This window comes from Centroberyx gerrardi, chromosome 11, assembly GCF_048128805.1.
Source record: "Centroberyx gerrardi isolate f3 chromosome 11, fCenGer3.hap1.cur.20231027, whole genome shotgun sequence".
Lineage (NCBI taxonomy): Eukaryota > Metazoa > Chordata > Actinopteri > Beryciformes > Berycidae > Centroberyx > Centroberyx gerrardi.
This window is the reverse complement of record NC_136007.1, coordinates 15,034,811-15,062,501: the sequence shown is the minus strand read 5'-3', so window position 1 is coordinate 15,062,501 and position 27,691 is coordinate 15,034,811. Positions and strand designations below refer to the sequence as shown.

The following is a 27,691-nucleotide window of genomic DNA, read 5'->3' as shown; positions in this document are numbered from 1 at the left end:
CTTTGATGATGAAAGTACACATGCACAGATACACAGTAGCCTAATTATAGCATTTAATCATACCATTTCTAATTATGGCATCCATTCAGGCTATATATTGCGGAATAACAGGCAGTGGAAGAAAATCTCCTTTATGTCTTGATTGAAGCCTTTCTTACGCAACCCCTTTCTATTTAAAGCACATAGGCCTATACTGTATTTTTCTGGTTCAGGTTTTCATTGGTCCAAATGCCAAAACATGACTAACTTAACAGCTAGATGACTGACAGGGTTTCAACTATTAAACTAATTAGAGCAAGAAACAAAGAAAACTAATACTTGCATAGCAAAATCCTATTACCACAGCTGGTTTCTGTCTGAAAATATCATTTTAGTTTGTTAGAGTTGTGGTTGTAAGAGGATGGGCCACGTGCCTGCATTTAGTTCTAAAAAAAAAAAGCAATGTACCAACAATATTACTTACAGTAAAAGCATGCAGTGCTCATTGCTTGTTTGCATGATATGTTGGATGTGTGCATGTGCATCATCTTTTGATTTATACTGATGTATACAACAAGCTCCAAAACTATTTTTTTGGCTCTATACTCCTGTCACTAAATCAACTAAAAAAACTATTGTATTTAGTATAATTTTAGCTGTCCACATACTTGGCTTTCAAATGGTGGGTCCATATACAAAATATGCTATAATTTTTCACCTGTCCAATCAATATGAATTAGATTAGCGTCCAATAATTGAAGCTGCCTACTCTATCATCTTAATCACTTTATCTTGTGACACCCAAAGTTAGGAGTACAGACAAAACATCCAAAATATATTGCTGTCTAAATCATTTTGGTGTCGACTGGATGCCTCCTTTCATTGCATATGCACTTATTTGGTGTCAGAGGCAGATTTTCAGAGCTTGGGTTTTGTGCCTCAGACTTACAGTGCGGTTCAGCTACTGTGTCTAACAGGTGAGGGTAAGCAGGAACGGGCAGGTCAGAGCGCTGCTCTACCTGACACTAAAGAGTCAGAGGGTCAAGAAGACATAAAACCTGATGCAAGCAACCGCCGGTCCGACTGCCAGCATGAAGCGGTAAAGGTCACTCATCTCATCAGAGCAGCCTGATGAGCAGCTCACTGATGAAGACTCCAGCAGCAAGGATGAGGAGCATGAGCAGCACGGTGAGGCCGCGCCGTAAAACCAGCTGGCGGACTGACAGAGCCACTCCCACGGTGACGCTGGCTGTTCCACTCTGGCCCAAACCAAACACCTCCAGCTTCCCCTCCTCTGGGATCACAGAGCTGGAGCGACCCGTCTTCACCTCGGCCTGTTCCTCAGCAGAGTCTGGGGTTTTGTTCGAGAGTTGTAATGAGGGAGAGGGAGAGGAATGGATTTAAGTTTCACATGGAATCTTCCTAGTGAAGTTTAGCCACACACTAGTTCCCAGAATGAAGGTGTTTATATGGAGGTATAGAAGGAATAGGAAATAAGAAAGTAGCCTTTATTTACCCTTATTTTGTTCCCTTTTTGTTCCCTTGTTCCCATCTGTGACCTGGACTCCTGCTCTCACCAATGCCTATTCAGAGACATTGATGACAGCTATCTGCAATGCAAGTCAACTAAAAATACATCTTTTTAGCAATTAAAAAAAAAGAAAAAAGAACATTTTACTACACAATATTAGTATGGAAAATGCTGGGCGCAAGATTTAATTTGCAGAGAGTAACTTGATTGCAAGGTTTTATCTGCAAAAACAATTGCATTGTAATGATGCTTGAATCAATGATATTCATCCACGGACAAGGGATATCCCAGGTGTCGGCACTCACCTCTTCAGTGGCTTTCTTCCAGTTTAGTTTATACAGGAAAATTAGAAAGAACGTGGACTGTATCAAGACACAAACGAAAAACCCTGCCCACAGCCCTAGAACAGAAATGGAAGGAGGGAGTTATTAGCTCTAGTGCAAGTCTGATTAGACTGTTACAATATAAATCTGATCTGTCCTCACCTACAATGCCCATTTTTGCAGCGAACATCAAAGACACTCCAATGGGGAAGCCAATGAAGTAGAATCCCACCAGGTTACACAGAGCACCAATCATCTGCTTCCCTGCTCCCCTAACAATGCCTCCTGTCACACCCTGTGGAGGTAAAATACACATATATCCAAATTCTGCGCACAGCACTAGCAAGTCTGGTTGGCTTTGCTCAGCATTACTTTGTGCAGCAGAGGCGCTCACCGAAATGGCATCAGCAAGGTGGATGAAACCATACATGATCATGATATCAGCGACCCGCTGAACAATTTCTCTAAAAGACATGCAAATAGAGATTATTTTTCAGATACTGAAATCATTGGCAAAGGCAGCTGAATACAAAGTTGAAGGGAAGAGGCTTTTGAGTGCTTAGGTGAAATAAGTGCATCTACCGTAATGAACTCCAGCCAACTAATCAATAACAGTAATTGATGGATTTGCAATAAACTGGAAATGTCTGCGGTAGTAATTCTGTCCCAGCCTGAATTGATGGCGCTGTAAAGTGTAACTGAAGCAAGGAGAGAGGCTCACTTCACTGTCAAGGATCAGTGTCTTTTGAGGTTAATACATGATGAATTACATGATGGGAATACACAAGCGTGACTGTCTGGCTTTCTGTGCCAGGGTTTGCCTGAGAGTTTTGGTTTCATCATATTGCGAATGCAGAAAAGTGAATGTTATTTGTCCAAATCTGTACTTACTGCTCCGTGGTGAAAATGTATCCAATCACATCCTTAGATGCACCAAGACAAGCTCCAACAAAACATGAGACTATAACTGGATTGGGCATGAGAAATACAGTACATATTAAGTAAAGCTGAACAATGCATGAATGCATAATGTAGATTAGTGTGCATTTTTAAATCACAATTGACAGAGAGAGCAGAAGATCTAACAGATCTTTTGGTAGCATGATTTTGATGTAATGAACAAAAATGACCTATGTGTTTGTAGAAAGTGTGGTTTATTGATCAGAACTAAGGAAAACATGTTAACAGACCCAGAAGAAAGAGCTCTCCTCTGTAATATAACTTGACACACTAGCATATAGGCAGGCTTTATTTATGCATTGATTCATACGTGCACAGATGAGGGAGACCTTGCTGGACAGCTTGGCCTGCTCTGTGTTCCCAGCACCAAGAGCATTTCCAACTCGCACGCTGGCAGATACAGAGAACCCCAAGGGGAACTGTGGGATAGGAAGAGGCAAGGAACGGATCATTGTAGCAACCAATTATCTTAAAGGAATACACCAAGATTTGGGGAGATTTGCTTGTTGTGAACATAGACACCAAAATCATTCATGTGTCCCCGCTAATCATTCGCTCCAGTGCTCCATGCTGACACTTTAGCATACAATATGTTGAGTGTGTAGAAGACTATTGAACATAAGCTTATGTGCATACTGATCTTAGCTTCTCTCAGTAATTTTCCTCTCCTATGATAAGTTCTTCTTCAGTACTTTTCCAACAAACTAAAGTTGATAACCAGTTCCATATACGGAGTGTGATGTTCCGCTAATCTTCAATATTCCACTGTTGCCATGTATTAGTTGTGTCTGCCCAATCCCAAAACTGCACACGCACATATGCACAGACACTGACTAGTTTGTCTACCTTATCCTCACATTTGTTTCCACTCTTGTTTGTCTCTTTTTTTATAAAACTGTTGCACTTTCCCATAAGTTTAGTTCAGGCTACTCAGACAGACTATCTCTGTACACTGTTCTCCATATATTGTATACATGTAATAGTTAAGAATTTGCTGAACAACACTGAACCAGAGCAAGGCTCATTTCTTCAATAAGTGATAGTAGTCGACTAGCATTTTTCAAACTATCGTTTTTTTATTATATGTCCTATAGATTCATAACATTTAAAAATAAATGTCGTTAACTCATGTTGCTAATGTAGCAAGGTTTATTTTTGGAACTATTTCAGGTGAGCAACCACATTACACTGTACCATGATTTTTAGCTGTACACAGTCTCCCATTGCCCAACATGTTCACATCCTATGCAGTGGTCCCCTTTTTTTATATCATATTTCATGTAAATCTCCTCCACAAAACCACCAGTTGACTGCATATATCATTTAAGATTACTTACCATTTAGCTTTAGAGCTGCTACAAGTTCCCCTTTTCTCACTTTTTAGATGCTTGTGGAAGAAAATTTAACATACATGTAACAGCTTAACTGGTCTCCATCGGGGAATGCACTGTTTCATGATGAATGGTTACCTCACTGTAACCTTTGGGCCATAACTTACTAGGCCAGAGGTCCCTTGTCACAAGTGGCTCCTGGATGTCCCAGACTATCTGTAGATTCTCTAAACTAAGACATAACATATGATGCTGTAACCCTTTTCTGTGACCTGTTCCCATGTCTGCACACTGTGCGTCCTTGAAAGATGCATAAAGACCAGCTCAAATCTATTCTCCTTCGAAGAAGTGTATGTAGCCTATGTGCTGTGTGCATCTCTTCCTCTCATGAGACCCCTTTTAATAAATATATACTCAAGTAAGACGAACCTCTGACTCCAGAACTTTTTCCTCAACAATGCTAGTCAGTCACCGACTAGCTATCACTCAAGAATGATCTACACAGAACACATGGATGATCTATGTTGTCATCACTTAACAAATAAGCTGACCATTCTCCCCAAAGCTTGGTGTATTCTTTCAAGCACATCTTCAAATAAGCCAGAACTTTCTCAAAGGTGTATGCGTAATTATTTCAGCAATCCAAAACATACTGGCAGAAGACCAAGGTAAAAATAAAAAAGTGAAGAAAGAGTGAAGAAGTCCTAATTATAAGACAAAATGTACTGTAAGGGAGTTACCATGTAAGCAATAGCAGCCAGCTCGTAAACTATAGACTGAGCTCCCAACTCAGCCTCACTAATCACACCTGCCAGGAATGCTCCGATCTCATACAGCCACCACTCCAGACAGTGCATGAGCATGCTGGGAATGGCCAGGTGGATGAAGGGACCCCACTCCTGCAGGCAGTCCTGTGACCAGCCTAGGAGTAAAAGGTTCATGGGTCAATCGAATGTAAACAATGTAACTTCCCCACTGAATCTACCATAACAAATAACTGGTCATGATATGTTGGATTCATCTAAATGTATTGCTAACCATTTAGAGAGTAGAATAGGCATATAAACCTGTTGATAAACGACAGACTATAATTTTACTGACAAATTGTGAGACTTAACTCTAACTTCTTTAACTTGGAAGAGCTGTGTCACCGCTAACCTCTCTCCTATAGAGCACTAAAAGAGCGGAGCTACAGTTGTCAAACATTACTTCGTGGAATGTTAACAATGGACAACCAATTAAAAAACTCTGAAAACGTGAATAACGTAAGAGGCACCTGAGAAGCAAACACTTGATCAAGGCCAGAACGAATCCAGAGAACAGAAAACATTTTAATAGCATCAAAGTTATATTGTGGTCTAATGACAAGTTATCCCTCCATTCAGCTCACCTTCCCATGTCGCCTTGTGAAGCCCCCGAAAGCAGATATACACATACAAGAAGACAGCCAGGGAGTACTGCGAGATGGCGTTGGCTGCCGCAGATCCACTTTGGTGGGGTCAAGAGGGTCAAACAGGTTTATTTACATCTGATCATCGGCATCCAAACATAGATATGAAACAAGGCTTCAGATAAATGTTGTTTCCAGTTAATTATTAAGATTATTACAGATATTTCAGAGTATAATTTAGCTCTAAAAACATGCTATAGCCTTTAAAGACTTCATTGTTGCTGGGTAGAGGAAGAGTGGTCGGCGTACTCACGCGACACCCAGATCCAGACGATAGAGGAAGATGTAGTTGGTAATTACATTTAGGACATTCCCCATCGCTCCGGTTATCACCTGGGGCCACATGATGCCCTGTAAGCCAAAGCACACTCAAAAACAATGTGTTGACACAGTATATGTTCATAACAACACCTATTGACTGAACAGATGTTGTTATTAACCTACATTGTGTGAAAATGCACAACATTAACTCATCACTGACATGAATAACAATCTTTCAGTGATTACTGTGTATCACACCAGTGGTTTTGTAGCCAAAATGCACCTGATTCTGAAGATACCTCCCTTGCAGCTGGTACATGAAGGCAGCCTGCAGAAACAAACATAGGACAATGAATTGGATTAAATACAACGGCAAAATGCAAACCGCCAGGCAACAGGAATGGATATTTTGGTGTTTGTAAGAACACAGAGCAAACTGAACTCACTGGCAAAGCAGGCATGAAGATGTTCACATACAGCTGGGAGAGTCTTTATGGCAGACGGAAATAAAGGAAAGTTGTAATTAAGCAGACGCAATCGTGCTGCACTGAATAACATGATGATAGATGATAGGTAAGTGTTGAATTTGTGCTGTTCAGCAGCTGTGATGCACTGATGATAAAAGGTGTACGTCTGGTTTTGGTGGGGAGTGGAAAGCGTTCACCTGGCGACTTCTGGGCTCTGCCTGACAGCCAGCAGAATGGGCTGAGTGTTAATGAGGACGGCCCAGCAGGGGAAACAGGATAAGAGCAGAATCAAAACCCCCCTTTGCAGTATCACTCCTACTCGTTTTAGGTTACCGCTCCCATAAGTCTGCATGAAAGAGATTGAACAGTGAGTCAGGGATACAAAAAATAAAACAATGCTTGCTCATGTCCACAACAAAGGGCATAACTGATACAAGAAAACAAACTCGATCCAAAAGAGCCTTGTTGAGCTGGTTTCAGGTGGACCTGAGGAATACTGGGAACACAGCAGTGGTGGTTAAGACCTGCTTAGATAAATAAAATGAATGAATAATCTCTGTTGAGGATACTACCTGAGATATGAGAGTATCGCAGGCCGATGCCAAACCGGAGCCAATGGAAATACCCGTGACATTTATTACCTATATTGAAATGAAACATTATTAAACAAAAATCTTGATAGACAAGAAAAACAGGTTCAGGCTTGGATAGATAAATGGTTGGATGAAATAAGTAGATAAATTCAAGAGCAAAGCTAGAGATAGGATGACAGCAAACCAGAGACCAGAATGCCAACATAAATAGATTTTGGAAAACTGTAGCTCTGAGCCCTCTCACCGCTATTGCCAACGCCACCCCTGCCAGCTCTGTTTTCCCCAGGTGACCACAGAACACCATGCTGACGAAACCGATCAGAAACACCATCAGCTGTGAAATGACCTGAAATGCAAAAACAAACAAAATCATGTTCCCTCCTTTTTTTTTTTTTTTTTTACCTTCGAAACATAAATCATCCTCACCGAACATAAATTAAATGGTGCAACTGTAAGTGCAGTATAGACCTGATCAACACATTAGAAAACATTATTTAAAAAGACCTTGAGTATAGGCCTAATATATATCATATTGTAAATTGAATGCATCCTCAAGATCTTTTGCCCAGCACTTGCTAAAATAACTGCTACACATAACTTTCTGGCCAGCTTTTGATTTTGAGATTATGACAAAAATTTCAAAGGATCTTGGAACTATTTTTGGCCCGTTTCTTCTGTCTAAAAATGCAGTCAAATGGGTATAAACTGTCAGCCTAAGGTCTACAACTTATAAATAACTCATAAATTGAGCAAGCACAAGCTTTGCTAGGGCTGAGATACAATATATCACACTTTATGTGTCTGATATTTGAACTGGAAAGGCTTCTAAAGCATGTATTAAGGGCACTAAAAGGGCTAAATCTGTAATAGCCTTCAGAAGTCTCTAATAGTCTTTCAGGTCTTTGGAATATGGCAGTATTTTTTTTATATGCAGTCCCAATGGTTTAGAAGTGTTTAATATGTTTATCACCGGTGTAATAAAGTAGGTGGGAATTAAAAAAATGGGACAATCCTTGTCTTAAAACCAAAGTGGCCATTTAAGGCCGGGATCAGACCCCTTCTAAATTCATGTATCCACATTGTTGAGTCCCTACCATGTCTGACTAGTGTTTTGATGAATGCCGATGAATGGCAATTCAGAAATATAACAAAATTATGTATGTGGCAAAACACTTTTTAAAATTTTTTTTTTAATAGAGATACAGGTCTACAAGCACCAACAAAAGGGATGTACCAATAATAAGTCAAAGATACACGTTCAGTCAATCATTCTCAATATTATTAAATACAACCTTTATAACTAGGACAGCATCTGGCATTACTAAAACCTTGAGCCTGGTAGTAAATTTTAGCTACTTGGTGCATCCAAATGCAGTCTTACCACTGGTCCTGCAAGTTTCAAAAGTTGAACAATTTCATTCTTGTAGTCCACAGGTATCCAGAGCTTGATGCTTTCCAGGCAGGTGCCACAGCAGGCTTGTGAGTCAACACCATGAGCAGCATCAGTAGGTGTTTGGGCTGTTTTGTGTTGTCCATTCACTCCTTTTGTGCGGAAAGTTTTTGTTGCTGAATCTTCCATACTGAAATGAGATTCAGCACAAGACAGAAGTCTAACCTATGACTAATTCCCTTCAGAAACAGGCAAGGAGGCTGAGGATGTTACAATCAAAAACCAAGACAATGCCCGCCCACCCTGCTCTCTCTCTGTGAGAGCTGGCATGTGAGCAGGGGCGTTGCTAGAGTTTCTGGCCCGCTCCGCCCCCGGCCCTCCGACACGCTACACACTCCAGGAAAACTTTGGACCTAGTCAAAAATAATGTGTTAGTTATCCTTTTAGTTATTCAAGGGTGGCACAGCTCTTACTGTTAGTGTGAATAACCAAAAGCCTCATGTGTCAGTGTGTGAATATACATATCTATTATTAACAAACACATTGTATGAGTAACAGATTCTATTGTGACGTTACATTCTTACCAAAGTGAAGGACAACTTAAGAAACTAGATAGGTAATGATACATTATCTTCACCATCAATGTAGTAATGAGCTAAAATGAAATCCCAGCCTCGATTGAGAGCACCAATTACCATCACTGGTCAATCTCTAAACCTGGTAGTCAAGTCAAGTCAAGTCGAAGTTTATTTAAAGTGCAATATCATACCAGGGTGTCTGAATACACTTTACAACAATGAAACAACATTAAAAGAATCAAGGAGAGACATAACAATAAATTATGTAAAAGTTAAACAAAATAATATCACAAAAAATAATAGTGGTAGAGAAATTAGGAGGTTTAGGGTTGATTATAGAAGAGTGAGAAAAGGTAGGTTTTGAGTTGTTTCTTAAAAGCTGCCAATGAAGGGGCAGTTCAGTTCTGACGGAAGTGGGAAGGTTATTCCAGAGGAAAGGACCACGGTCAGAGAAAGCTCGACAGCCAGCTGACTTTTTGTGCATTCTGGGGATGGATAAGTAACCAGAGTAACCGAAAGGTAGTTGGGTGCAAGTCCATGAACTGCTTCATAGGTTAGTGTTAACATTTTAAAATCTGATCGAGCTTGTATGGGCAGCCAGTGAAGGGAAATCAGAGTGGGTGTGATATGATCAACTTGGTAATGGTAATTGCCCTCTTGTGGCTGAAAACCATATAAAATCAAACAGGGACTGGGCACAAACGCAGGACCTTGCAGTCCCCAAGACCTGACACTACCACTGCACCTAAAGGGCCCAGCAGCTATGTGCCCTTCAGTGCTGCTACAGTTCAGTATGCTACCTGTTAGCCTGTTAGCTTGCTCACTAAGTCAATATATTGAGATATAACATGAGGAAATTATTGTGGTAGAAAGTTGAAAAAGGATCCTGGTGAAAATAGTTTTTTATTGTCACCTGTTGGTAAGTCAAAATGATTGTCCTTCAGGGTTTCCGTAGTCAGTTTGATTATAACTGCAAGCTACTGCTTTTCCTGGATGTTGCCACAATCTGAAGCTTTCCGAGAGTTGAATTTGAAATTGTGGCATTGAAAGTTTGGGTAGAGTTTGCAGATTTGTACTACATGTAACATCAATTTTGAAACTGTTTTCCAATGAAATTGAAACTTAATATTGAAAAACTGAATTTCAAACAAGTAAATACAAGTTACATGCTTTAAAAATTCTGATTCAAGTTAAAAATCAACAGGATTGGTTCAAGTTACCGCATGGGAACTTCATCCACTCTTATACCCGGTGTTCTTGTTTTGGGATCGACCTTTGGCTGTTAGATCAACTGTGGGGAGGACACAAAAATAGATGCATAATGATAAACCCTAATGTCTTGAAGAGTCATTAGGGTTTATCATTAGGGTTGTTGCCTCAATCTGTAAAAGTAAAGTTTACAAGTGTTAGGTTTAGCAAGAATGTGGAAAATATGTTTTTTCAAAGTCTGCCAAGCTAAACTGGCATTCAACATTTCTCAGCTATTCTGTCGGTTTACAAAACGATGTTGTGTATCACAGTGGGACTGGAGGTGTTACTTTGAGACGGCCCACACACACACATTAACACAGACCCACCTAGTTACATTGACAAATACTTAAGTCTTTACACACACACACACACACACACACACACACACACACACACACACACACACACACACACACAGGTTTACACTCTTTCCTCGAGGCTCCACATCACCCTTAGTGCCCCCCAATATTACACTGAGGTTTGTGCTATTGCAGTTGTGTTTCTCTGTGTGTGCTATTATATAAAGTGTTATTGTGTCAGGCAGTTTTCTTACAGTAACAAGCATTTTGACCCATTTAAATTGATTTTTTTTTTTTGACATTTTGGGAGATTACTATTATTATTGTTTATATTTGCAGCAATCAGGTAACCAAAGGTCGGTTAAGTTGAAAAATGTACTGTTTGGAGTCATCTGAAAATGAAAGACCGAAAGATGTTGGGTTTAATTGAAGATTATATTTCTTTTCGATAAATTCTGTTGAAAATGTCTTGGATTTTATTTCCGAGTATTTTCTTTTTTGTATTCTTGAAAAAGAATTGTTGTGAATCAAGAGTTTGAATTTGAATAAAGACTATTTTTTGTGCTTTTGAGTGTTATGGTTGAAGCTTTGCTTTTAGTTCTTTAAAAAGTAAAGACTCAATTGACTTAATTTTGAGTCAGTTAAAAGAGTGTAAAGAGAGTCTTTACACTTCACACAGTTTTTTTTAAGTGTTTTGATTGAAGTGTGTTATTACATTATGCACTATCTACATTATGAGCTGCTATAAGGCCTGATAGGCTAATGATAATGTGTCTGAGAAACAACTGTATGCCTGTTTCATTTCTGTTTTTAGACTTGTTTAAATTATTTCATGTTTAAATGTTAATGAAGATAGTTGAAATTTTCCATCCCTATTGCAAACTAATTATTGTCAGCCAGCTTCAAAATGTCGGTAAACAAAGCTTTCAACCTCCCAATAAAAAAAACAATGTAAAAACTAAATGAAGTCTATGCAATGCAACTGGATTTGCTGTGTTTAACTAGCTCATCTACCTAGCCTGCATATTTATGTAGCTCCCACTTTGCTGATTGTTGTCAAGCCATTTCATGGTTGTAGAGACGCAAAAATGTAATGAGAATATGCTCAACTCACTTCCTCCACCTTCAGGTAGATAAATCAGCCAATTACAGTAAAACAAGACACATACTTGTCTCCTATTACCTCATTATGTGACATGATTTTCTTCCCTCGTCCTCGCAGAGCAACACCTCTCTGGAGGATCAATATTACCTCTCTCTCTGGTTGTGGCTCTCAGACTCTCCCATTGGGTGGTGCTGTTTTGCTCTAATTGAAATTTAAACTCTTAAAATTTCTGACACGCCAGGCTGCTTCATTGAACTTTTAATGGATTTCTAATCATTTAATCAAATAATATAAGCATTTGTTTCTCCTTCAATTGGTGCAAGTCATTATCACAGTCAGGCAACATTACAACATACAGTCAAATATAGAGTAAAACACTGGGTTCATAGCTTTTTTATTTATTTATTTATTTATTTTTGCGATTTCAACTGTTTCCTTTGCCTGGGGGGCCGTGGCAGTGGAGACGAGAGGAGAAAAGAGCAGAGGGGGAAAGGAAACGAAATGGAGAGAAGAGAAAATTAGAGGAGGCCAACGAGAGAGGAAGGGGGGGTGACACCTAGCGTAGGCTCTCATTCATTTTACTGGTTCAGTGATGCAGCAAGGCCCACCAGGTCCACCCACCCACCAAATTGTATTCCTGCGGCCCCCCCCCCCGTCCCAACCACACGCACAGAATCACACACACGTAAATATGTTCCACCAACCAGCGGGGCTGGCGTCCGCCGTGACGTCACACTGCAGTTCTTCTCGGGCTCCACTGGATGACAGTGGCAAGTCACCGCTTACATATGATGAGCCGTCATTCATAATGGCGACCGTTTCAGTGTGTGTACGTGAGTGCATTTGTATATGTGTTTGTGTTTGTGTGCATGTGCGTCGGGTGGGGTTTGTGTCCGATGGGGTAGTAATGGGGTATTGAGGAGGTGGAGTGGGTTTAGCAGAGGGGGTAGGTGGGTTGATGTAGGTGTAAGGGAGGGCGGCGTGGAGGAAGGAGGGGCGAGGGGGGGAGTAAAATCGCAAATGAGAGGAAAATTGTTTTGAGTCACAGCAGATTTGGTGGAGCGAGATAAGGGCTGATGACGGTGGTGGTGGTGTGATGAGGATTAGGGTGGGGGGGTAGGGTTTGGAGAGAGTAAAAGAGAGGAGGGGGGATGAGAGGGTGTATGGAAGAAGGTTTTTGGGAGGGGTAAGAGTATTTGTGCGCACAGTGTGATAGCGGGTGTGCATCTACGCCTGTGTGTGTGTGTGTGTGCGTGTAAGCTGGAAAATTTTTCCTGACTACGAGAGAGGGGAATTGAGGGAAAAGATGAAGAGATAGCTGGTTTAGATAATGGCGGCCAGAGAGGCGGATGGGGTGGGGGAGGGGGGGGGGGGGGGGGGCAGAGTGTGTCACACAGAAAAGATAGTGTGATGGAACAAGAAAGAGTAGTGCAATGATGAGACAAAAGAGGTGAACGTTTGATAGACAGAAAAAAAAGGGGAGACAGTGCATAGGGTGCACGGAGGGAGGTGCAGGCCATGGATGAGAGGATGGATGGCTGGGGATGGGGGGTGGGGGGCAGGGGGGGGGGAATTGAAGGAGTGCCAGGGTGATTCAACGTGTTCCTCTCCCTCCTTTGTTGGCTACGTTGCGGGTAGCTTGGTGGTGAGGGCTTTCGGCGAGAAGCAAGGGAACAATGACGCAGAGGGACTCGTAGCGTCTGCTGGGGCTGATAATGATGATGGTTAAAATGATAACAATAATAAGTAGCTTCTCGTGGAACCCTAAACCGCCGGCTTGTGACGCATACGTCACAGATCATCACACATGACACACTGCACTGGACACACAGGGGCTATCTCACGTTGGCAGTGTGTGTGAGAGAGAGAGAGGGAGAGGGGGGGAGAGAGAGGGAGAGAGAGAGAGAGGGTGGTCAGAGGGAGCAAGCGAGACACAAAGAGAGACAGAGGTGGAAATAGAGAGAAAGAAGGAGGGGGGGGCGAGAATTATGCTCGGAGTCTGTCACCTGCATACACTTCACATTCACATATGGGACGCACATGGGAGATGTGTGATGGAAGTCAAAAACGAATGAATGTGTGTATTTGTGGCTGCCCCTTTTGGACGTTTGCAATCTTGTGTAATTGCGCTTCTATTAATACAGAAAGAAAAAAGAAAAATTCAAAGCCAGCCACTCAAAGAAAGCTAAGATGCAGCATTTTCAAATGTGGCAAAAAAATGTACACGATGGAGATGAGGTTACCACATATTTTTGACCACAATTTTGGTTTAAATCAGAACTGATGCAATGTCTCCACCTACTTAATTTGAATTTTTGAGCTCTTCAGTGATTCTGATCTATTTCATCAAGAACAAATAAGAGGAGCGTGGACTCACCGCACTGAAATAAGAAGAGACGATACAGATGAAAAGTAATTTAGCCGTGCCCGAAGCAAAAGAAAGTTTAGTGTCTGTGCTTTTGATGAAGACATGATTTTCTTTGGTGAGTCACATAAAAAGTACTCTAGCTAGTCATGGTGACGCAACACTCGCATTGTTTGGATGTTTCAATGCATTATAAAAGTATGGTTTGATTTTTTTTTAGCTGTTGTTGAGATGACGTTTTCTGTATTTTTAACTTCACCATTTTCATAAGGAAGGTTGGCTGAGGCTACAGTTTAGGTCCTAGGAACAAAGGCTTTCTGGACCCATGTTTATAAAAATCAGTTCACAATCCTAAAATATAATTGTCAATTTTCTATAGTAATTACAGACAATTGTGGCTTAATCAGTTCCTTGTCTGACCTGCTCAAAACAGGCATCAAGGGAACACAATTTAAATTCCACTATTGATTTAACAGTACCGTCCTAATGCAATGGACAAGCCTTCCCAAGCCCCACCAAGCCTGATTTCTCCACCATGACTCATCCACCCTCTAAAACAATGCGGCACTGTGGTGCTCAGTCCCTCATGACACACTGTCCTTTCCATAGCACCCTTGATGAAGCTGCTGGTTTGTCCGCAGGGGTAAACACAAACAGACAGTGCTACAATGTGTCTCACGGACCGTTCACATGGGCGTGAACACGAACGTAAGAGCGGAAAATCCAGGAAAATATCAGAAGCAAACAGGTTTTTGAAGACATCTTGTTTCATCCACTCCAAAAGCTTCCCATTAAGCTCATGGGGTTATTATGTATGACTGGAAGAAATCTATTATGTGTGTGTGTGTGTGTGTGTGTGTGTGTGTGTGTGTGTGTGTGCGTAGTGGTGGAGGGGGAAGTTATTATATATGTGACAAATTCGTGCTCGGAAATGACTATGCGGACCATGCTTTGTTGACTCATGGACTGAAGAGGCTCATTGACTGTGGCAGCTGGTTGACCTTGGAGAGAAAACAACCTGTTTTTATCACTTTCGGTTTTTCTTTCAGGGTTTTTTTTTTTTTTTTCCTTTTCTGAGGAAGTGAAGCAGGAGATGTATGATCTGACATGAGAATCACAGAGCGGCAGAGAGCGGCAGCGACCTCACCCAGAGTGCTCTAGGCCTCAAATACACGAGCAGTTTGAAATGTTTTAAAAATATCTCCGCTCCTTAAAAATCTACACAGAGAACCTCATTTTGGAATTGGATTGAAGACAGTTTAATTATTGTATCTCCTCAGTCCAAAGTCCGAAAGGCAAAAGGTCTTAAATACAAAGTAGACAGATCTTCGTTTGGGCCTAGTGGCCTTCATGTGGAATTATATGTTTTGGGTTTAGCAGCAGCACCAACAAACATTGGCAAGCCGCATCCTTTCAGACATCAACATACAAATGATTTTAGCTGTAAGTGCTTATAAGGAATGGTTACATCCATTCCAGCCGTTTGAATTCAAAAATCCCATTTTTCCCACCTGAAAAAAATTGCTGGCCTCCAACCAGCCTTCACTGCATTCTTTGTGAAGACCATTTCATTCCCAGACTTCACTACGGCAACAGCGTCCTTGTCCCAGCGTCCCACATCACATATAAAAAAAAATCCAGTATGTTCTGGACGCAGCTGCCCAAAAGCACTTGTTCAAGAGACCACATCATCCATCGCCTCAAAATGTGCCATGCCTTTTGCAACTTTTCTCCTTTTCTGACCTTTTCCAACATAACCCACGACTCCTGTCTAGAATCTGCAGATGTCTCCCTGCTGGTCTTCTGCATCCAGAACCAAGCGCCGCAGTCTCGCTGTCTTACTGGCCCCACTTTTGGAAACTCACTCTTCCAAGACTCCCTAGAGAAGCAGACACACACACACGCGCGCACACACGCACACTTCCCTCAAAAAAGCTGCCATAACTTTCCACTTCTTACTTTCTTTCAATATGTATTTCGATCTCCTTCTGCATCCTCCTTCACTCCTGATTAATTTGTGTAGAGCACATGAAAGTATTAAGTATTATTAAAACTCGTTTCTGTGCTGGGCTAAGCTATATCATTATATATATTTTAGATGTAGTTTCTATAGTTTAGAAATTCATATTGTAGAATTCATATTGTTTTATACTTCATTTTTGTCCCCCACAATGAAATTGGGGGAGGACTACGGATCGGTCTCAGTTTGTCTGTTTGTTCGTTGATCCGTGCATCTGTCACATGCAATATCTCAGACACTGTTGACTGTTTTTTGACAAAACTTGGGGGAATGATGCATCTCATCGCTGCTTTTCAGCATTTTCAAAATTACACTGATTGGCTAAAGGGGAGCACTACATCATTTGCTTGTACATCCATTCGTCACACACTATATTTGATATTTTCTTTGCCTAATATCTGGTCAGATTTGGGCCAAAGGCGGCTGTAACAATTCCAAGTCCAAACCAGGTCAGATATTTGTTACTAATTGGCCCAGAGGGAAGCCGTTTCGACTTTGTCTTTGCTTGTTAACAATATAAAGTTTCCAACTCAGTATGCGGTGGGGAAATATTCATAATCAATATGTCTGCCTCATTGACAGTGTTGCCATGGCAACACCGTGAACATTCTAACACGAGCTCTGTGGTTTTTTTCACACCTGAATGTTTCCAGTCACTTGAAAGTTGCATAAACCACTTAACTAAAATGTTTCCAAAATGAAATGCTTTCAAAAACACGCATACTATGTGTCTATGAATACAAAAGTGCCTTAGAATAATTAATTCATAAATTCACAAGAAACATGCACAAACCCACACACAGACACACACACACACACACAAAACAAATGTGTGCACACGCATGCACTTCTACACACACTTCCACATATGCACCACATGCATACAGTAGTGTTCATTTGCACAGGAATTAGAGTAATAGCAAAAGAACGAGAAACAAAGCAGCGAGGTTAAACAGCGTGAGGAGATGAGAAGCTGCCGGTCCAGACAGAGATTTTGATTTTCCTGTAGCCAACTGCTGTTAAGGCACATAAAGCAAAACCACCAGCAACTACTAATACAGATGGACTGAATTAATCTCATTCTTGTTCAGGGACATGAAAGTGGATGGAGGAAATTGGGCAGAGGAGTGGAGGTGGCGAGGCGGGGGAGGGAGGAGGGGGGTGTTATTGGGTGCTGGTGATGAGGCTTGAAAAGGGATGGAGGAGGGGTTGAGGGCGGAGGGGTGGGGGGTAGAGGGGGTGGGGGGTGGGGGTACTGGAGAGTATGAGTTAAACGCAAAGAGAATTAGAATGAACGATGACAAGATCTGCTCCTTATCGCCCTCTTTTTTTTTATCCTCACTGGGGAATTTAAACAGACAGATAGAAAAAAACAATTTCGTTTCTCTACATGACCCACACAGCCATCAGATACAGTTTGCTGCAGATTTTATTAGTTAGATATTTCACATGGAAATGTGAATAAAATGCGACCACATAGTGACTGACTGACAATTTGGAAAATAGCTAATGTTGCTGTTGAAAGGTTACCTGCTTCTCACTAGAGGAGCAGAAACAGTACTAAACCTTTTTTTTTTTTTTACATTAATCTCTCACTGTCTTACAGCCAGTGGATAACGGCCTCCATTTAACACACAGCTTTTTGAAACAATCCCTTAGCTTTGCTTATGAATAAAAGACTACTGGTGACTCAAGCAGATATTCATGATGAAGAAATCAATGCAATAAGTTTCTATTCATGGAAAAACAATCAAGCTAAAGCCTAAATCAGATCAAATTTGATTGTTTTAAGGTGTTTTTTTGTTTTTTTTCTTTATTAAATTTTTTTTATCAAGATGTTTATCTAATTGAGTTTGCAAAACTGAAGCCTGCAAATAAGAAACATCAGAATATTTATATTTTACATTTAAATAAATGAGGTTTACGTGTCACACTTGGTATAGTGAGGTGTATCATTCCTATTTTCACAACACACTTTATTTATGAATGTGAATTTTATTAATTAACCTTTTTATTCACTCTATTGTCTTCACGTGCATGCACACCCACATACAAGAAAGGAACATTTACTATGCTATACTGATGCTAATGTGGTTTACATCGAATGTAATGTTCCCTTTCATTGTGACCTTTTTCTGTTTGAATTGCTCTTTTGTTCCCCTCTCTGACATTTCCCTCTTTCCTGTCTCTCTGTATGTCTGCATTCGCCTTTGTTTGTGCATAGAGATGAGGTTATTATGCTTGATACCTTTAATAAAAAATCATTTTTTGTTGATAGCGTTGTAGGAGAGACTCTATTTTGTTTAGTTTGGTTATGATTGTGTCTGTGTGTGTGCTATAAACTATTTTAACTGGTCAAACCTTGATCCCACCACATTTGATCCAGCTCTTTCAAGCCTGACCTAAAAAGAGGGAAGAGCAGGTGTAGCAGAAGGAAATAGATGGTAGAGATGGTCGATTTTAGCTTCAGATTTATTTTATATTTTTTCGATTTACAGGAACAGAAACAGCATCATGTTGGCGGTAAATCCTATTAAGAAGAATTCTCTCTCATTAATATTTAATTCTATAGGCGATGTTTTCTTGATATCGTTACGTTGTTTCTTTTCACTGTCAGGTTGATGTCTGTTTCTCAAATTTGCCAGCAAGACTGTAAAAGGCCGAATCATTTTGTAGTCTTTTTGGATTTTTTACATTTCTATTATTTTATTTCCAAACACATGATTCTGCTTCAAATTTCACTTTCATTGAATATAGTTTATGTGACAATGTGGCATGTAACTACAGCTGTGGGCTATGAATGCAAAGCCTGTCTCTTTTGGGTTTGTGTGTATGTGTGTGTGTGTGTGTGCGTGTGTGTGTGCGTTGCCTACAGGTGACTCATCGCACTGCAGATGACCACAATGTTTTTCTGCTGCTTGAGTGTTCATAGCTCTCTTTCTAGCTTTCCCTTTCCTATGATTCTCATTTTCTCCCTCTCTTTCTTCCCTTTCTTCTATTTTTCCTCCGCCGTCTTCTCGCCATTTAAATTCTCTTTATGTCCTCCTTCATGCTTTCTTTTTTCCATCAGTGGGCTTCTTTAGGCGTTACAAAGTCTGCATCCCCAGATTACATAACACCCCATCTCCTATCATTTCTACGGACGCCACAGAAATGAGATGCAACAAATAAGATGTGAGGGACAAAGAAGTAGAGAGGGCATTTACATTTTCGAGGATTTCGTGTGTCTTTGTGTGTGTGTGTGTGTGCGCTGAGGAAGCCGGTGACCAGGAACAGACCAGGTATAATCAGCCATAATGTTATGTTACGATCTGATTGGCATGGCAGGCGTCACAGAGAGGGGCGGGAAGAGGGCTGGGGAGTGGGCTGCTGACAGAGAGAGAGAGAAAGAAAGAGAGAGAGAGAGAAATAATGATGATGATGATGATGAGGATGGTGGTGATGAGGGGCCATGAGGCGAAACAAAGGAACAATGGCAAAAAAGGTGAGGCTCAATTTGTGCTTGCCACTTCCTTTTCTTTTTTCTCCCTCTCCCCTTTCCCCTTTAGCGTCAAACTCACATCAATCACACATCCATTTATCCCATCCCTCTCTCCCTCTCAATTACATCCTCTCCTCCATTTCTGCTTCTCTGCTCCACTGTCATCTGCATCCCGTGACACGCGGCGTTGCTGCTTCGTAATGTTATGTATCATTTCACATGTGTATATTTTTCGTAGAATGGTGTTGGTGTCGAAATGCTACGTCACCTCACTCACAAATCTGAATCTGTTTATCCCCTCGAGTAGAGAAGGAGCCAGACCTGAATTCGGTGGGTGAAATTTGCCAGGTAACAGTGAGCAAACACACACACACGCACACACACACACACACACACACACACACACACACACACACACACACACAGGCGTGCACACAATCACAAATGCACGTACACACACGCCTGAAAATTGCCTTTACTAAAGCATATAAGTCAGTTTTGCTAAATTTAATTGGAAACTTGAATTTTACTAAAATATATAATACTAAAATATAATAAACGTGTGCTGTTCACTGTTCAAAGAATATTAAATCAACTTGCTAGGATGAGCTGATTAAGCACAAAAACGGTTTAAATCAAGGGAGATTGGAGATTGCAGATTGCAGGAAATAATGTTACTTTTTTGCATTTTATGTTTTGTGTTTATTTCTGTAATCTTTTCATGTTCCGTTTCCTTTTCATGAGTCTGTTGAATTATTATTCACATTGACAGCTTATCATTTCATAAACTTAGTAGCCTGTTGGGCACAAAATTATGTTAGAAAAGCACTGATAAAGCGATATTTGGGATGCATTTTCTGTCCAAACACAGGTACACATTTGACAGGCTTGTGTCTGATAAACATACATCTAATTATTTATTTTTTTGTGTATAAATGAATCCTAATTGTTGCAATTACTAACATGCATCATGTTTTGTACAGCATAACATTCATAGTCAAAGTAATCCAAAGTTAAATAACAAAAATTTGAGATTGTAGATTGTACTAATCTGGGTTCACAGTGCACCTGCACACACACACACACACACACGCACACACACACACACACACGCACACACACACACACACACACACACACACACACAAACACACACACCATTTACATTGTAATTACCCCTGAGCCTCTCTCCAGGTCCCTGTGGGGCCTCAGGCTGAAGACGGTCTCAGACGAGTCCCAGTTGTCCCATTGAGGAGATCATTAGCCTGGTTAGAGTAATCCACAACAATCTGTGTGTGTGTGTGCGTACATGCGTGTGTGTGTGCGTAGGTGTGGGTGTTACTTGTGTGCTCATGCGTTAAGCGGCTGTTAAATGGACTCCACGGCCTTTAGTGTCCGTGGACATTAGCTTTATTGGTGTGATCTGAAAAGTTATTTAGTGACAGCTGGGATTTCCCTCCCCAGGGACAGAGGCACTGAGAATTCATGATAGCAGGCATGAATGAAAAGGGAAATGAGCACCAAATTGAAAGACCAGAAAACTGCCGGAAAAAAGGCACAATTGAAGTGATTAATTTTCTTTATATTTACAAGAAAATTAGGTCTACTAGCAAGAATTCTCAGTGCCTCTATATATTATAAATATACTAATAAAAAATCCTTAACATAAGCTAATTTTATTAACTTTTAACCAAAGAATAGTCTAATTTATTCTTACACTATAATAAGAATGAATTATTTCGTTTTGAGACATCTTGTAAAATCAGCAATAAAATGTACCTGTTATTTGATAGTATCAACAAAAAGATGTTTCTCCAAATGCATTTATAAACAAGTTGCTATCACATAATGTCAGACAAAAAACACTGTATTTTATCCAACTCCTCTTTGGAGTCTGGCCCTGCTTTAGTCTTTGTTATGTTGGGGGATTGTCTGTCAGTGCCATAAAGCATCAGACATACTTGTGTCTAATGTATTCTGTTTTTAGGAAATCGATTGTTCCAGGATGGAGCTGCGCTCTACATCAGCAGTGGGATTTGTTTCAGCCTCTTTGTGGAATGAAATAAGGTGTGGGATGATTTTAGTAAATGTGAGCGAATAGTGTGGCTGGTTTTTTGTGTGTTTTGGGGTTTAGTGGGCCTGTGTCAGGGGTTATAGAGCAGCTGTGCATTTGCCTGTCTCGTGGTGCGACAGCAATCATCTGCATGCAGTGCTGTATTGTCAGATGCGCCTCTAGACTCTTCGAACCAACCGTGACCTGGCCAATCAGCAGGCTCTCTCTTTCTTTATCTCTCGCCCTCTCTCTTTTTCCCCTCCCTCTGCCATTTTCCTCCAAACGCTGTTGTTTGGAAAAATTGTCCTCCCCTTGCGCTCTCTGCTGGAAAAGAGAGTGGAGGGAAGGGGAGCAGAGAGGGGGAGAGGGAGAGGGCAACTGATTGCTCCTATTGTTTAAGAGTGAGGCTTGCAGCCTCTTAGGGGATAATTGGCACACAAGGAGGGTAATGTGTTTGGACGGGAGAGAGGAGTGAAAGAAAGAGAAATTAAAAGAAAAGGTGGTGAAAGGGATCATGGAGAGGTTGCTGTGAATGGGTTAGTTTTAGAGGTATGAGGGGAAAAAAATAAATATGAATGGGTGAAACAAACATCACACATGTACACACACAAACAAAAAATATGACAATATTTCATTCATTGGATGTACACAGTGTGTTGTGTTTCAACGCAACTGAAATATCCTGTGGTTTCCTAGAATAGAATAGAATAGAATAGAATAGACTAGAATAGAATAGAATAGAATGTTTTTCCTTTTTGAGCATCGCAGTGATTTTATATTCTGGTGCATGTAAATAGCATGCTCTCATATCTTGATTATTAGAAACCAGAAAATGATAGCTGGGACAGACTCTTACTGGGCAGGATACTGAGAAACAAAAGCATCTTATCTGTGTACTAATATGTTGGTTTTTGTTGTCTGTGAAGTGTTGCTTCATTTGAAAATTATTTTGAAATATTCTTTTAATTCCTGTATACTGGGATATTTGTGATTGGGACAGAAAAAAAGCACATAAACAGCTTATCCTGAAAAAAATACAAAATAATAAAAATAATAATATGAATATTAAATGTTAGCAGGAAATCTGTATGCATTTATGCCCACTCAGTGTGATGGACAAATTTTGTTTAGAGGCCCAATCCAGTGTTTCAGAGCATGAAAGTAGAATCCTGAAGAGTCATAACTAAAGAGAGAAAATTATATTTTATAGCTTTCTATACCTATTGTTGTTCAAAATGTATTGTTGTATTGTACTCTATTTACTTCTATTTTATGTTTTCAAAGAATGTTAATGTAAATAAATACAAAATGCATTTAAAACTCCTTGTATCACAAGCTCAGTCTGTTTCATAATGAAAATAAAAACCAGTCCTGTATTTTGAATACTTGCACAACGGCTAATCTCTGTTTACATCTGGTTTAAGGGTCAGAGTTTAAACACTATATGTACAGCTGATTTTCTTCATACATGATGTACATACACACATTGCCATTAAATCAGCTGTGATTGAGCAAAAACATGCGACCATCACTATAAAATACAGCAGTCCCAATTTGTTCTGTGCTTGCATTTGAGAAGTGTAGACTCTGATTATTTGCGGAAATCTTAAAATTTAAACTGGTAAAGGACGCACACACACACACACACACACACACACACACACACACACACACACACACATATAAGCTCTGGCAATATTTGTGAGTTTGCGATGCACTTGTTCTATTTCTGACTCATATTTTTGTATCTATTTGTGTCCTTAGTTTCCTGTAAAGCACTTTGTGACAATTGTGTTTGTTAAAAGTGCTTCATAAATAAACCTGACTTGGCCTGAAGTGAGGAACAGTAAGAGAGGAACAGTAAGTCCAGTGTACAGGAAATGGTTACGGAAATGGAGCTATTTTGGCAGCAACTGCCACATTTTTAGCAGCTAAGCATTATAATGTGGTATTTTAAAACCATATAGCCGTATAGAGTTTTTTAAATCCATATAACCATAAATAATCAATAAAATAAATGATAGGCATTGCAGAAAGCCCAGTCTTACAAGAACAATCTTTGACCAGCGGGATGACTTGAACATCATGCTGTGAAGATTGTGCTGCAAAAATGATCAACGGTGCGATATTATCCGAAAGAATTGCCAAGAGTTTTGCTTCACTGCTTCATCAAAGACAGGCCTGCACTTTCCTCTGTGTGCCTGTTTCTGTATTTCATATTCCAGTCACAAGCTGTGTGGTGCAACTGCTCAAAGGGTAGGGTTTGGTATTTTGGCATTTTTTGGTTTGATAAGTTTTGTGCCTCGAGGTCTGTCTGGGATAGGATGGCTACACATAAAATACGTGGACATAGACGTTTTAGCTCGATATCCGTGATGAAAATGAATATAGAAAATTATAGAAACGTTTACAATTAGAGCTTGCATGTGTGCTGAAGATGCCGTGAACATCTTAGAGTGTTAACGGTGTCTCTGTGCTTGTGTGTGTGCGCATGTGTTTGTGTGTCTATGCTTGCGTTACAAATGAGTGCATTTGTAAGGCTACTATTTGTGATATTATTTTGCGTGTGTGTGTGTGTGTGTGTGTGTGTGTGCGCGCGCGTGTGCGTGTAGGTGCGTGTGTGTACAGTGTGTCTAAATTGGAAGGCTGTAATTAAATGCGTAGACCTCTCCACTATCTCCTCCTCCAGCCAGCGCCAGTGACGCACAAACCGCAGCACAGCCATGAGTCATCAGGCCCCCAGGATCACCACCCCTCCTTCTATCTCTCCATCCCTGCCTCCATCCACCTCTACACAGCTCTCTATAACCCTCTCTGCCTCTCACTACACATTCCTCTGTCCCACTCTTTCTAAATTACCCACCATTCCTCTCCTCCCTATTGCCCACCCCCTCCTCCCCCCGGCACACACACACACACACACACACACACACACACAAGCAATCACTTTTCCCTATATACTCCTTGAGATTCTTGCTCATTTCCACCTCAATCCGACACACTCCCGCTTATCTCTCGATATCTGGCCATCCCTCCCTCTACTAACCCCCCACCTCCCACTTCACTCGATCTGTCTTTACCCTCTTTATCTCCCCTGTTAACCTTTCCACACCCACCCATGAACTGCTGGGTTAATAAGTTTGCTACAGTTACAGGCAGACGGGCGGAGAGAAAGACAGTCGGAGATCCTCTGAGGAGAGCGGCACACAAAGAGGAAGAGAGAGAGAGAGAGAGAGAGGGGGAGTTGTCGAGAAAACGTAAGAGACAAATTGTGAAGAAGAAATGAAAGACTTGGTGGGAACGGGGAGGAAGACGGCGAGCAAAAGAGCAGCAATGACAGTGTGTGCATTTCAGAGGGAGAGAGACACAAAGCGTGGAGTAGAGAAGACAAGTGAACAAGTCGGAGGAAACGAGAGTGGGAATGAGAGAGAGAGGGAGAGAGAGAGAGAGAGAGAGAGAGAGAGAGAGAGAGCGTGATTTGAGGCATTTGCCACCTGGCGTCCTGAATCATTATCTGACTCATGCTAATCTCTTATCGCCTCAGCCAAAGACACACACACACACACACACACACACACGCGCGCAAACACATTCACAGACACACACATGCGCACGCACGCACACACACTATTGCAGAATGAAAAAAAAAAAAAAGCACAAAAGGAGTCAGAGCAGCATTTGAGTGTCAGACAGCGTGTGAGAAGAGTCAGGGGGCACCAGAGAGTAAGGAGGAGAAACACTCAAAGGACAGAGAGGAGAGAATCTCTCTCAACTGTCTGACGAAGTCTCAGCTGCGTTTAAAGAGAAAAAAGGGGATGTTTCATTTTCATCTCTCTCAACATTTATGATATGAGTAGGAAGGGAGAGCATATTAAATGTATGACTCATAAATGTGTGTGCCTCTGTGCCCCACCAACGCCCTGTAGAGAGGGCTGCATCTACTGCTGCAGGAGGGGGAAAAAAAAAAGGCAATTTCGTGCTTTACTTGGTGTGGTTATCCAATTAGTTACACAAAACATGTGGCTAAGCGGATGTATGCCAATATGCTTCTGTTCCTGATAGATGTTTTATCCTCGGGAGAGCCTTCACAAAAATGTAGCAAAGCCTTCTGATGAAATATTGCATTTTGAGTGCAATAGTTTTTGTATTCCGCAATAGTTTTTCATGTTATGGAGGGGATGATGTACTATTACCCTCCGAGCTGGCGGTGATAATTCGAGGTATTCCGCTCACAAACACTGTAAGCTGTGCGTTCATTAACAAAGCTACGCGGTTTGATTGTACGACGATTTCCCAAACTTTAGGTATTATTTATGTGTTCAAAGTTGTGCACATTAGTCTTGTCTACATCCTGGACATTCCTGATAAACCCGCCTTCTCTTGGAACACGTGAATGAGCTCAAAAATGATACGTGAACACCTTAATTTAGAATAGGATACATACAGTAAATAGTCCCTAGTTGGGAAATAGGTCTTGACACAGTAATCATTACATGAGAAAAACAATAACGACAAGAAAGTTTGCTGCTGTAAGAGAGAACAAAACAGTGTGGAAATGTAACGTTGGCTCTCGAGCAATTTACTTCTCTCTCAAGTCAGCAACGCCTTAGTGCTGCCAGCAGTAAAGAAGTTGTATGCCAACTCTGCAGCTGGGAACTGTTCCATGTTAGCTTCAAAGTTTGTGATTAACAATAGGGACACTGGTTGCAGACATATGCTGGGGACACACAACACATCTTTTACTCTCATTTTAGCACTGATATGGCCAAATTTCAAGCTTGGGAGAGGGTGAAGGACTAGATGCTGATCCATTGGAGAACCTGCCTTTTGCCTTTATTACATAGTGTGTAGCGAAGAGAGACAGAAAAGACTGGGGAGAGAAAGAGGGGGATGACATGCCACAAAGGTCCTGGGCTGGATTCAAACCCAGGATGTCACAGTTTCATGGTATGCACCTTAGACCACTGAGCCACCAGGACAGCCTACTTCAACATACATTTTTAATTTTTATGGTTTGAATTTGGACACATTTCAAGGCACTCCTAAAAGTATGACATTGCCTAAAGCAAGACTTTACGAATACAGACCTTTAATAACCCATGAGAGTTGAGCTCACAATAAAATTATGCATAACAAACTGTTGGCTGGCAATACTATCAGTGTGTGTGATATTCAAATTACTGCCTCCAGCCTACATAGCCTAATTTCTGAGTATATCCCTCTGCCTAAAGTTGGCAGTGTAGATGGACAAATATAGTTATATAGATACATTTGAATTCTGTGTGCACAAAAAATTAAAGTTAGTTTTTGCAGAAATGTCTTGTGAGCAGGTTTGAATTCCATGACCATGAGCTTATCTGTGAATATTACAACAAATTTAGCCTGAGAATTGGTTCTTCTTTACTGTTTTGTGATGAAGAGATTGTGCTCGTTTTGAAGATAGTGTTGTGAGTCCCTGTGGATCTGAGTCATTTAAACTGTAATCTCCTATTCTTGCCTCACTGCCTAGTGTTTGCACCCTTCCTTCAGAATGTCTAGAAAGTTTGAAGTATTTGAAAAGAAAGTGGTCTGTTCCCGGGCTAATTGTTATGCCAACTGCTGAGATAATTGAGAAATAAACTTTCAACAATGTATAATATGCAAATCAACAGACTGACAGCTCCTAAATGCAATCATACATTAGGTTGTTTTAAATGAGATGTTAGGTATTGGACAGGCTAGACAAAGGTATCTGTTTGTGGATACTACTCTAAATTTTGATAATAGGGGAAAGTCAACATGTCCCGTCTGGCAAAAAGTCGCTTTGTTGTTCCATTCATCAGCATTAGCGCTTTTCAGTGGAAGCGTGAATTAGCATCCAGTTGTATTGAGACAGGCGGAGCATTTAGCTCAATCCCAGCTTGTGATGGGATAGATGTCTACTTACTCAGTTGCTGTTGATGCTGCTGTTGTGTCGATGTAAAGTGGAACAGTTTGTCTGAGGACGTGTTGCAGCGGGAACAAAGTTGGGCAGGAGGACTCAGAAGACGACAGCTTCCTGACTATAAAGTGGTAGCGCGAATGCACCGCCATGCTAACTTTCCCAGCGTATTGTGTGATTTCCCGCTATCCAAGTCCAGCTATCAAAAATCTTGGCGATACATTCAATTCTACTCTCTCTCTAAAATTGTGTTTTTCCATCTTCACAGTTTCACTCATATCCAACCAATGTAAGGATGTACTAGGGTTTCCGCTATGGAAACCCTAGTACATCA

The 27,691-nt window shown here is 40.8% G+C and overlaps 1 protein-coding gene across 1 annotated transcript; it reads right to left on the bottom strand.

The window, feature by feature from the left end:
- Window positions 1-1,097: 1,097 nt before the first annotated feature.
- Window positions 1,098-8,474, bottom strand: slc47a2.1 (solute carrier family 47 member 2, tandem duplicate 1). The gene is made up of 16 exons (XM_071898114.1): window positions 8,277-8,474; window positions 7,140-7,241; window positions 6,875-6,943; window positions 6,500-6,648; window positions 6,282-6,324; window positions 6,119-6,163; window positions 5,828-5,925; window positions 5,515-5,612; window positions 4,865-5,046; window positions 3,104-3,212; window positions 2,725-2,800; window positions 2,228-2,297; window positions 1,996-2,128; window positions 1,816-1,910; window positions 1,496-1,562; window positions 1,098-1,330 (listed from the first exon to the last, which is right to left on the bottom strand). Exons 1-16 carry the CDS (start codon window positions 8,472-8,474, stop codon window positions 1,098-1,100), a joined length of 1,767 nt encoding a protein of 588 aa, XP_071754215.1.
- Between the last annotated feature and the right edge of the window lie 19,217 nt (window positions 8,475-27,691).

Coding starts and splice junctions, on each gene's coding strand:
- slc47a2.1 (XM_071898114.1), bottom strand. CDS start 8,474: ATGGAAGATTCAGCAACAAAAACTTTCCGCACAAAAGGAGTGAATGGA. Junction 6,649..6,874: donor GCGATACTCTCATATCTCAG/GTAGTATCCTCA, acceptor TCTTTCATGCAG/ACTTATGGGAGCGGTAACCT. Junction 6,325..6,499: donor CAGAGCCCAGAAGTCGCCAG/GTGAACGCTTTC, acceptor TCTGCCATAAAG/ACTCTCCCAGCTGTATGTGA.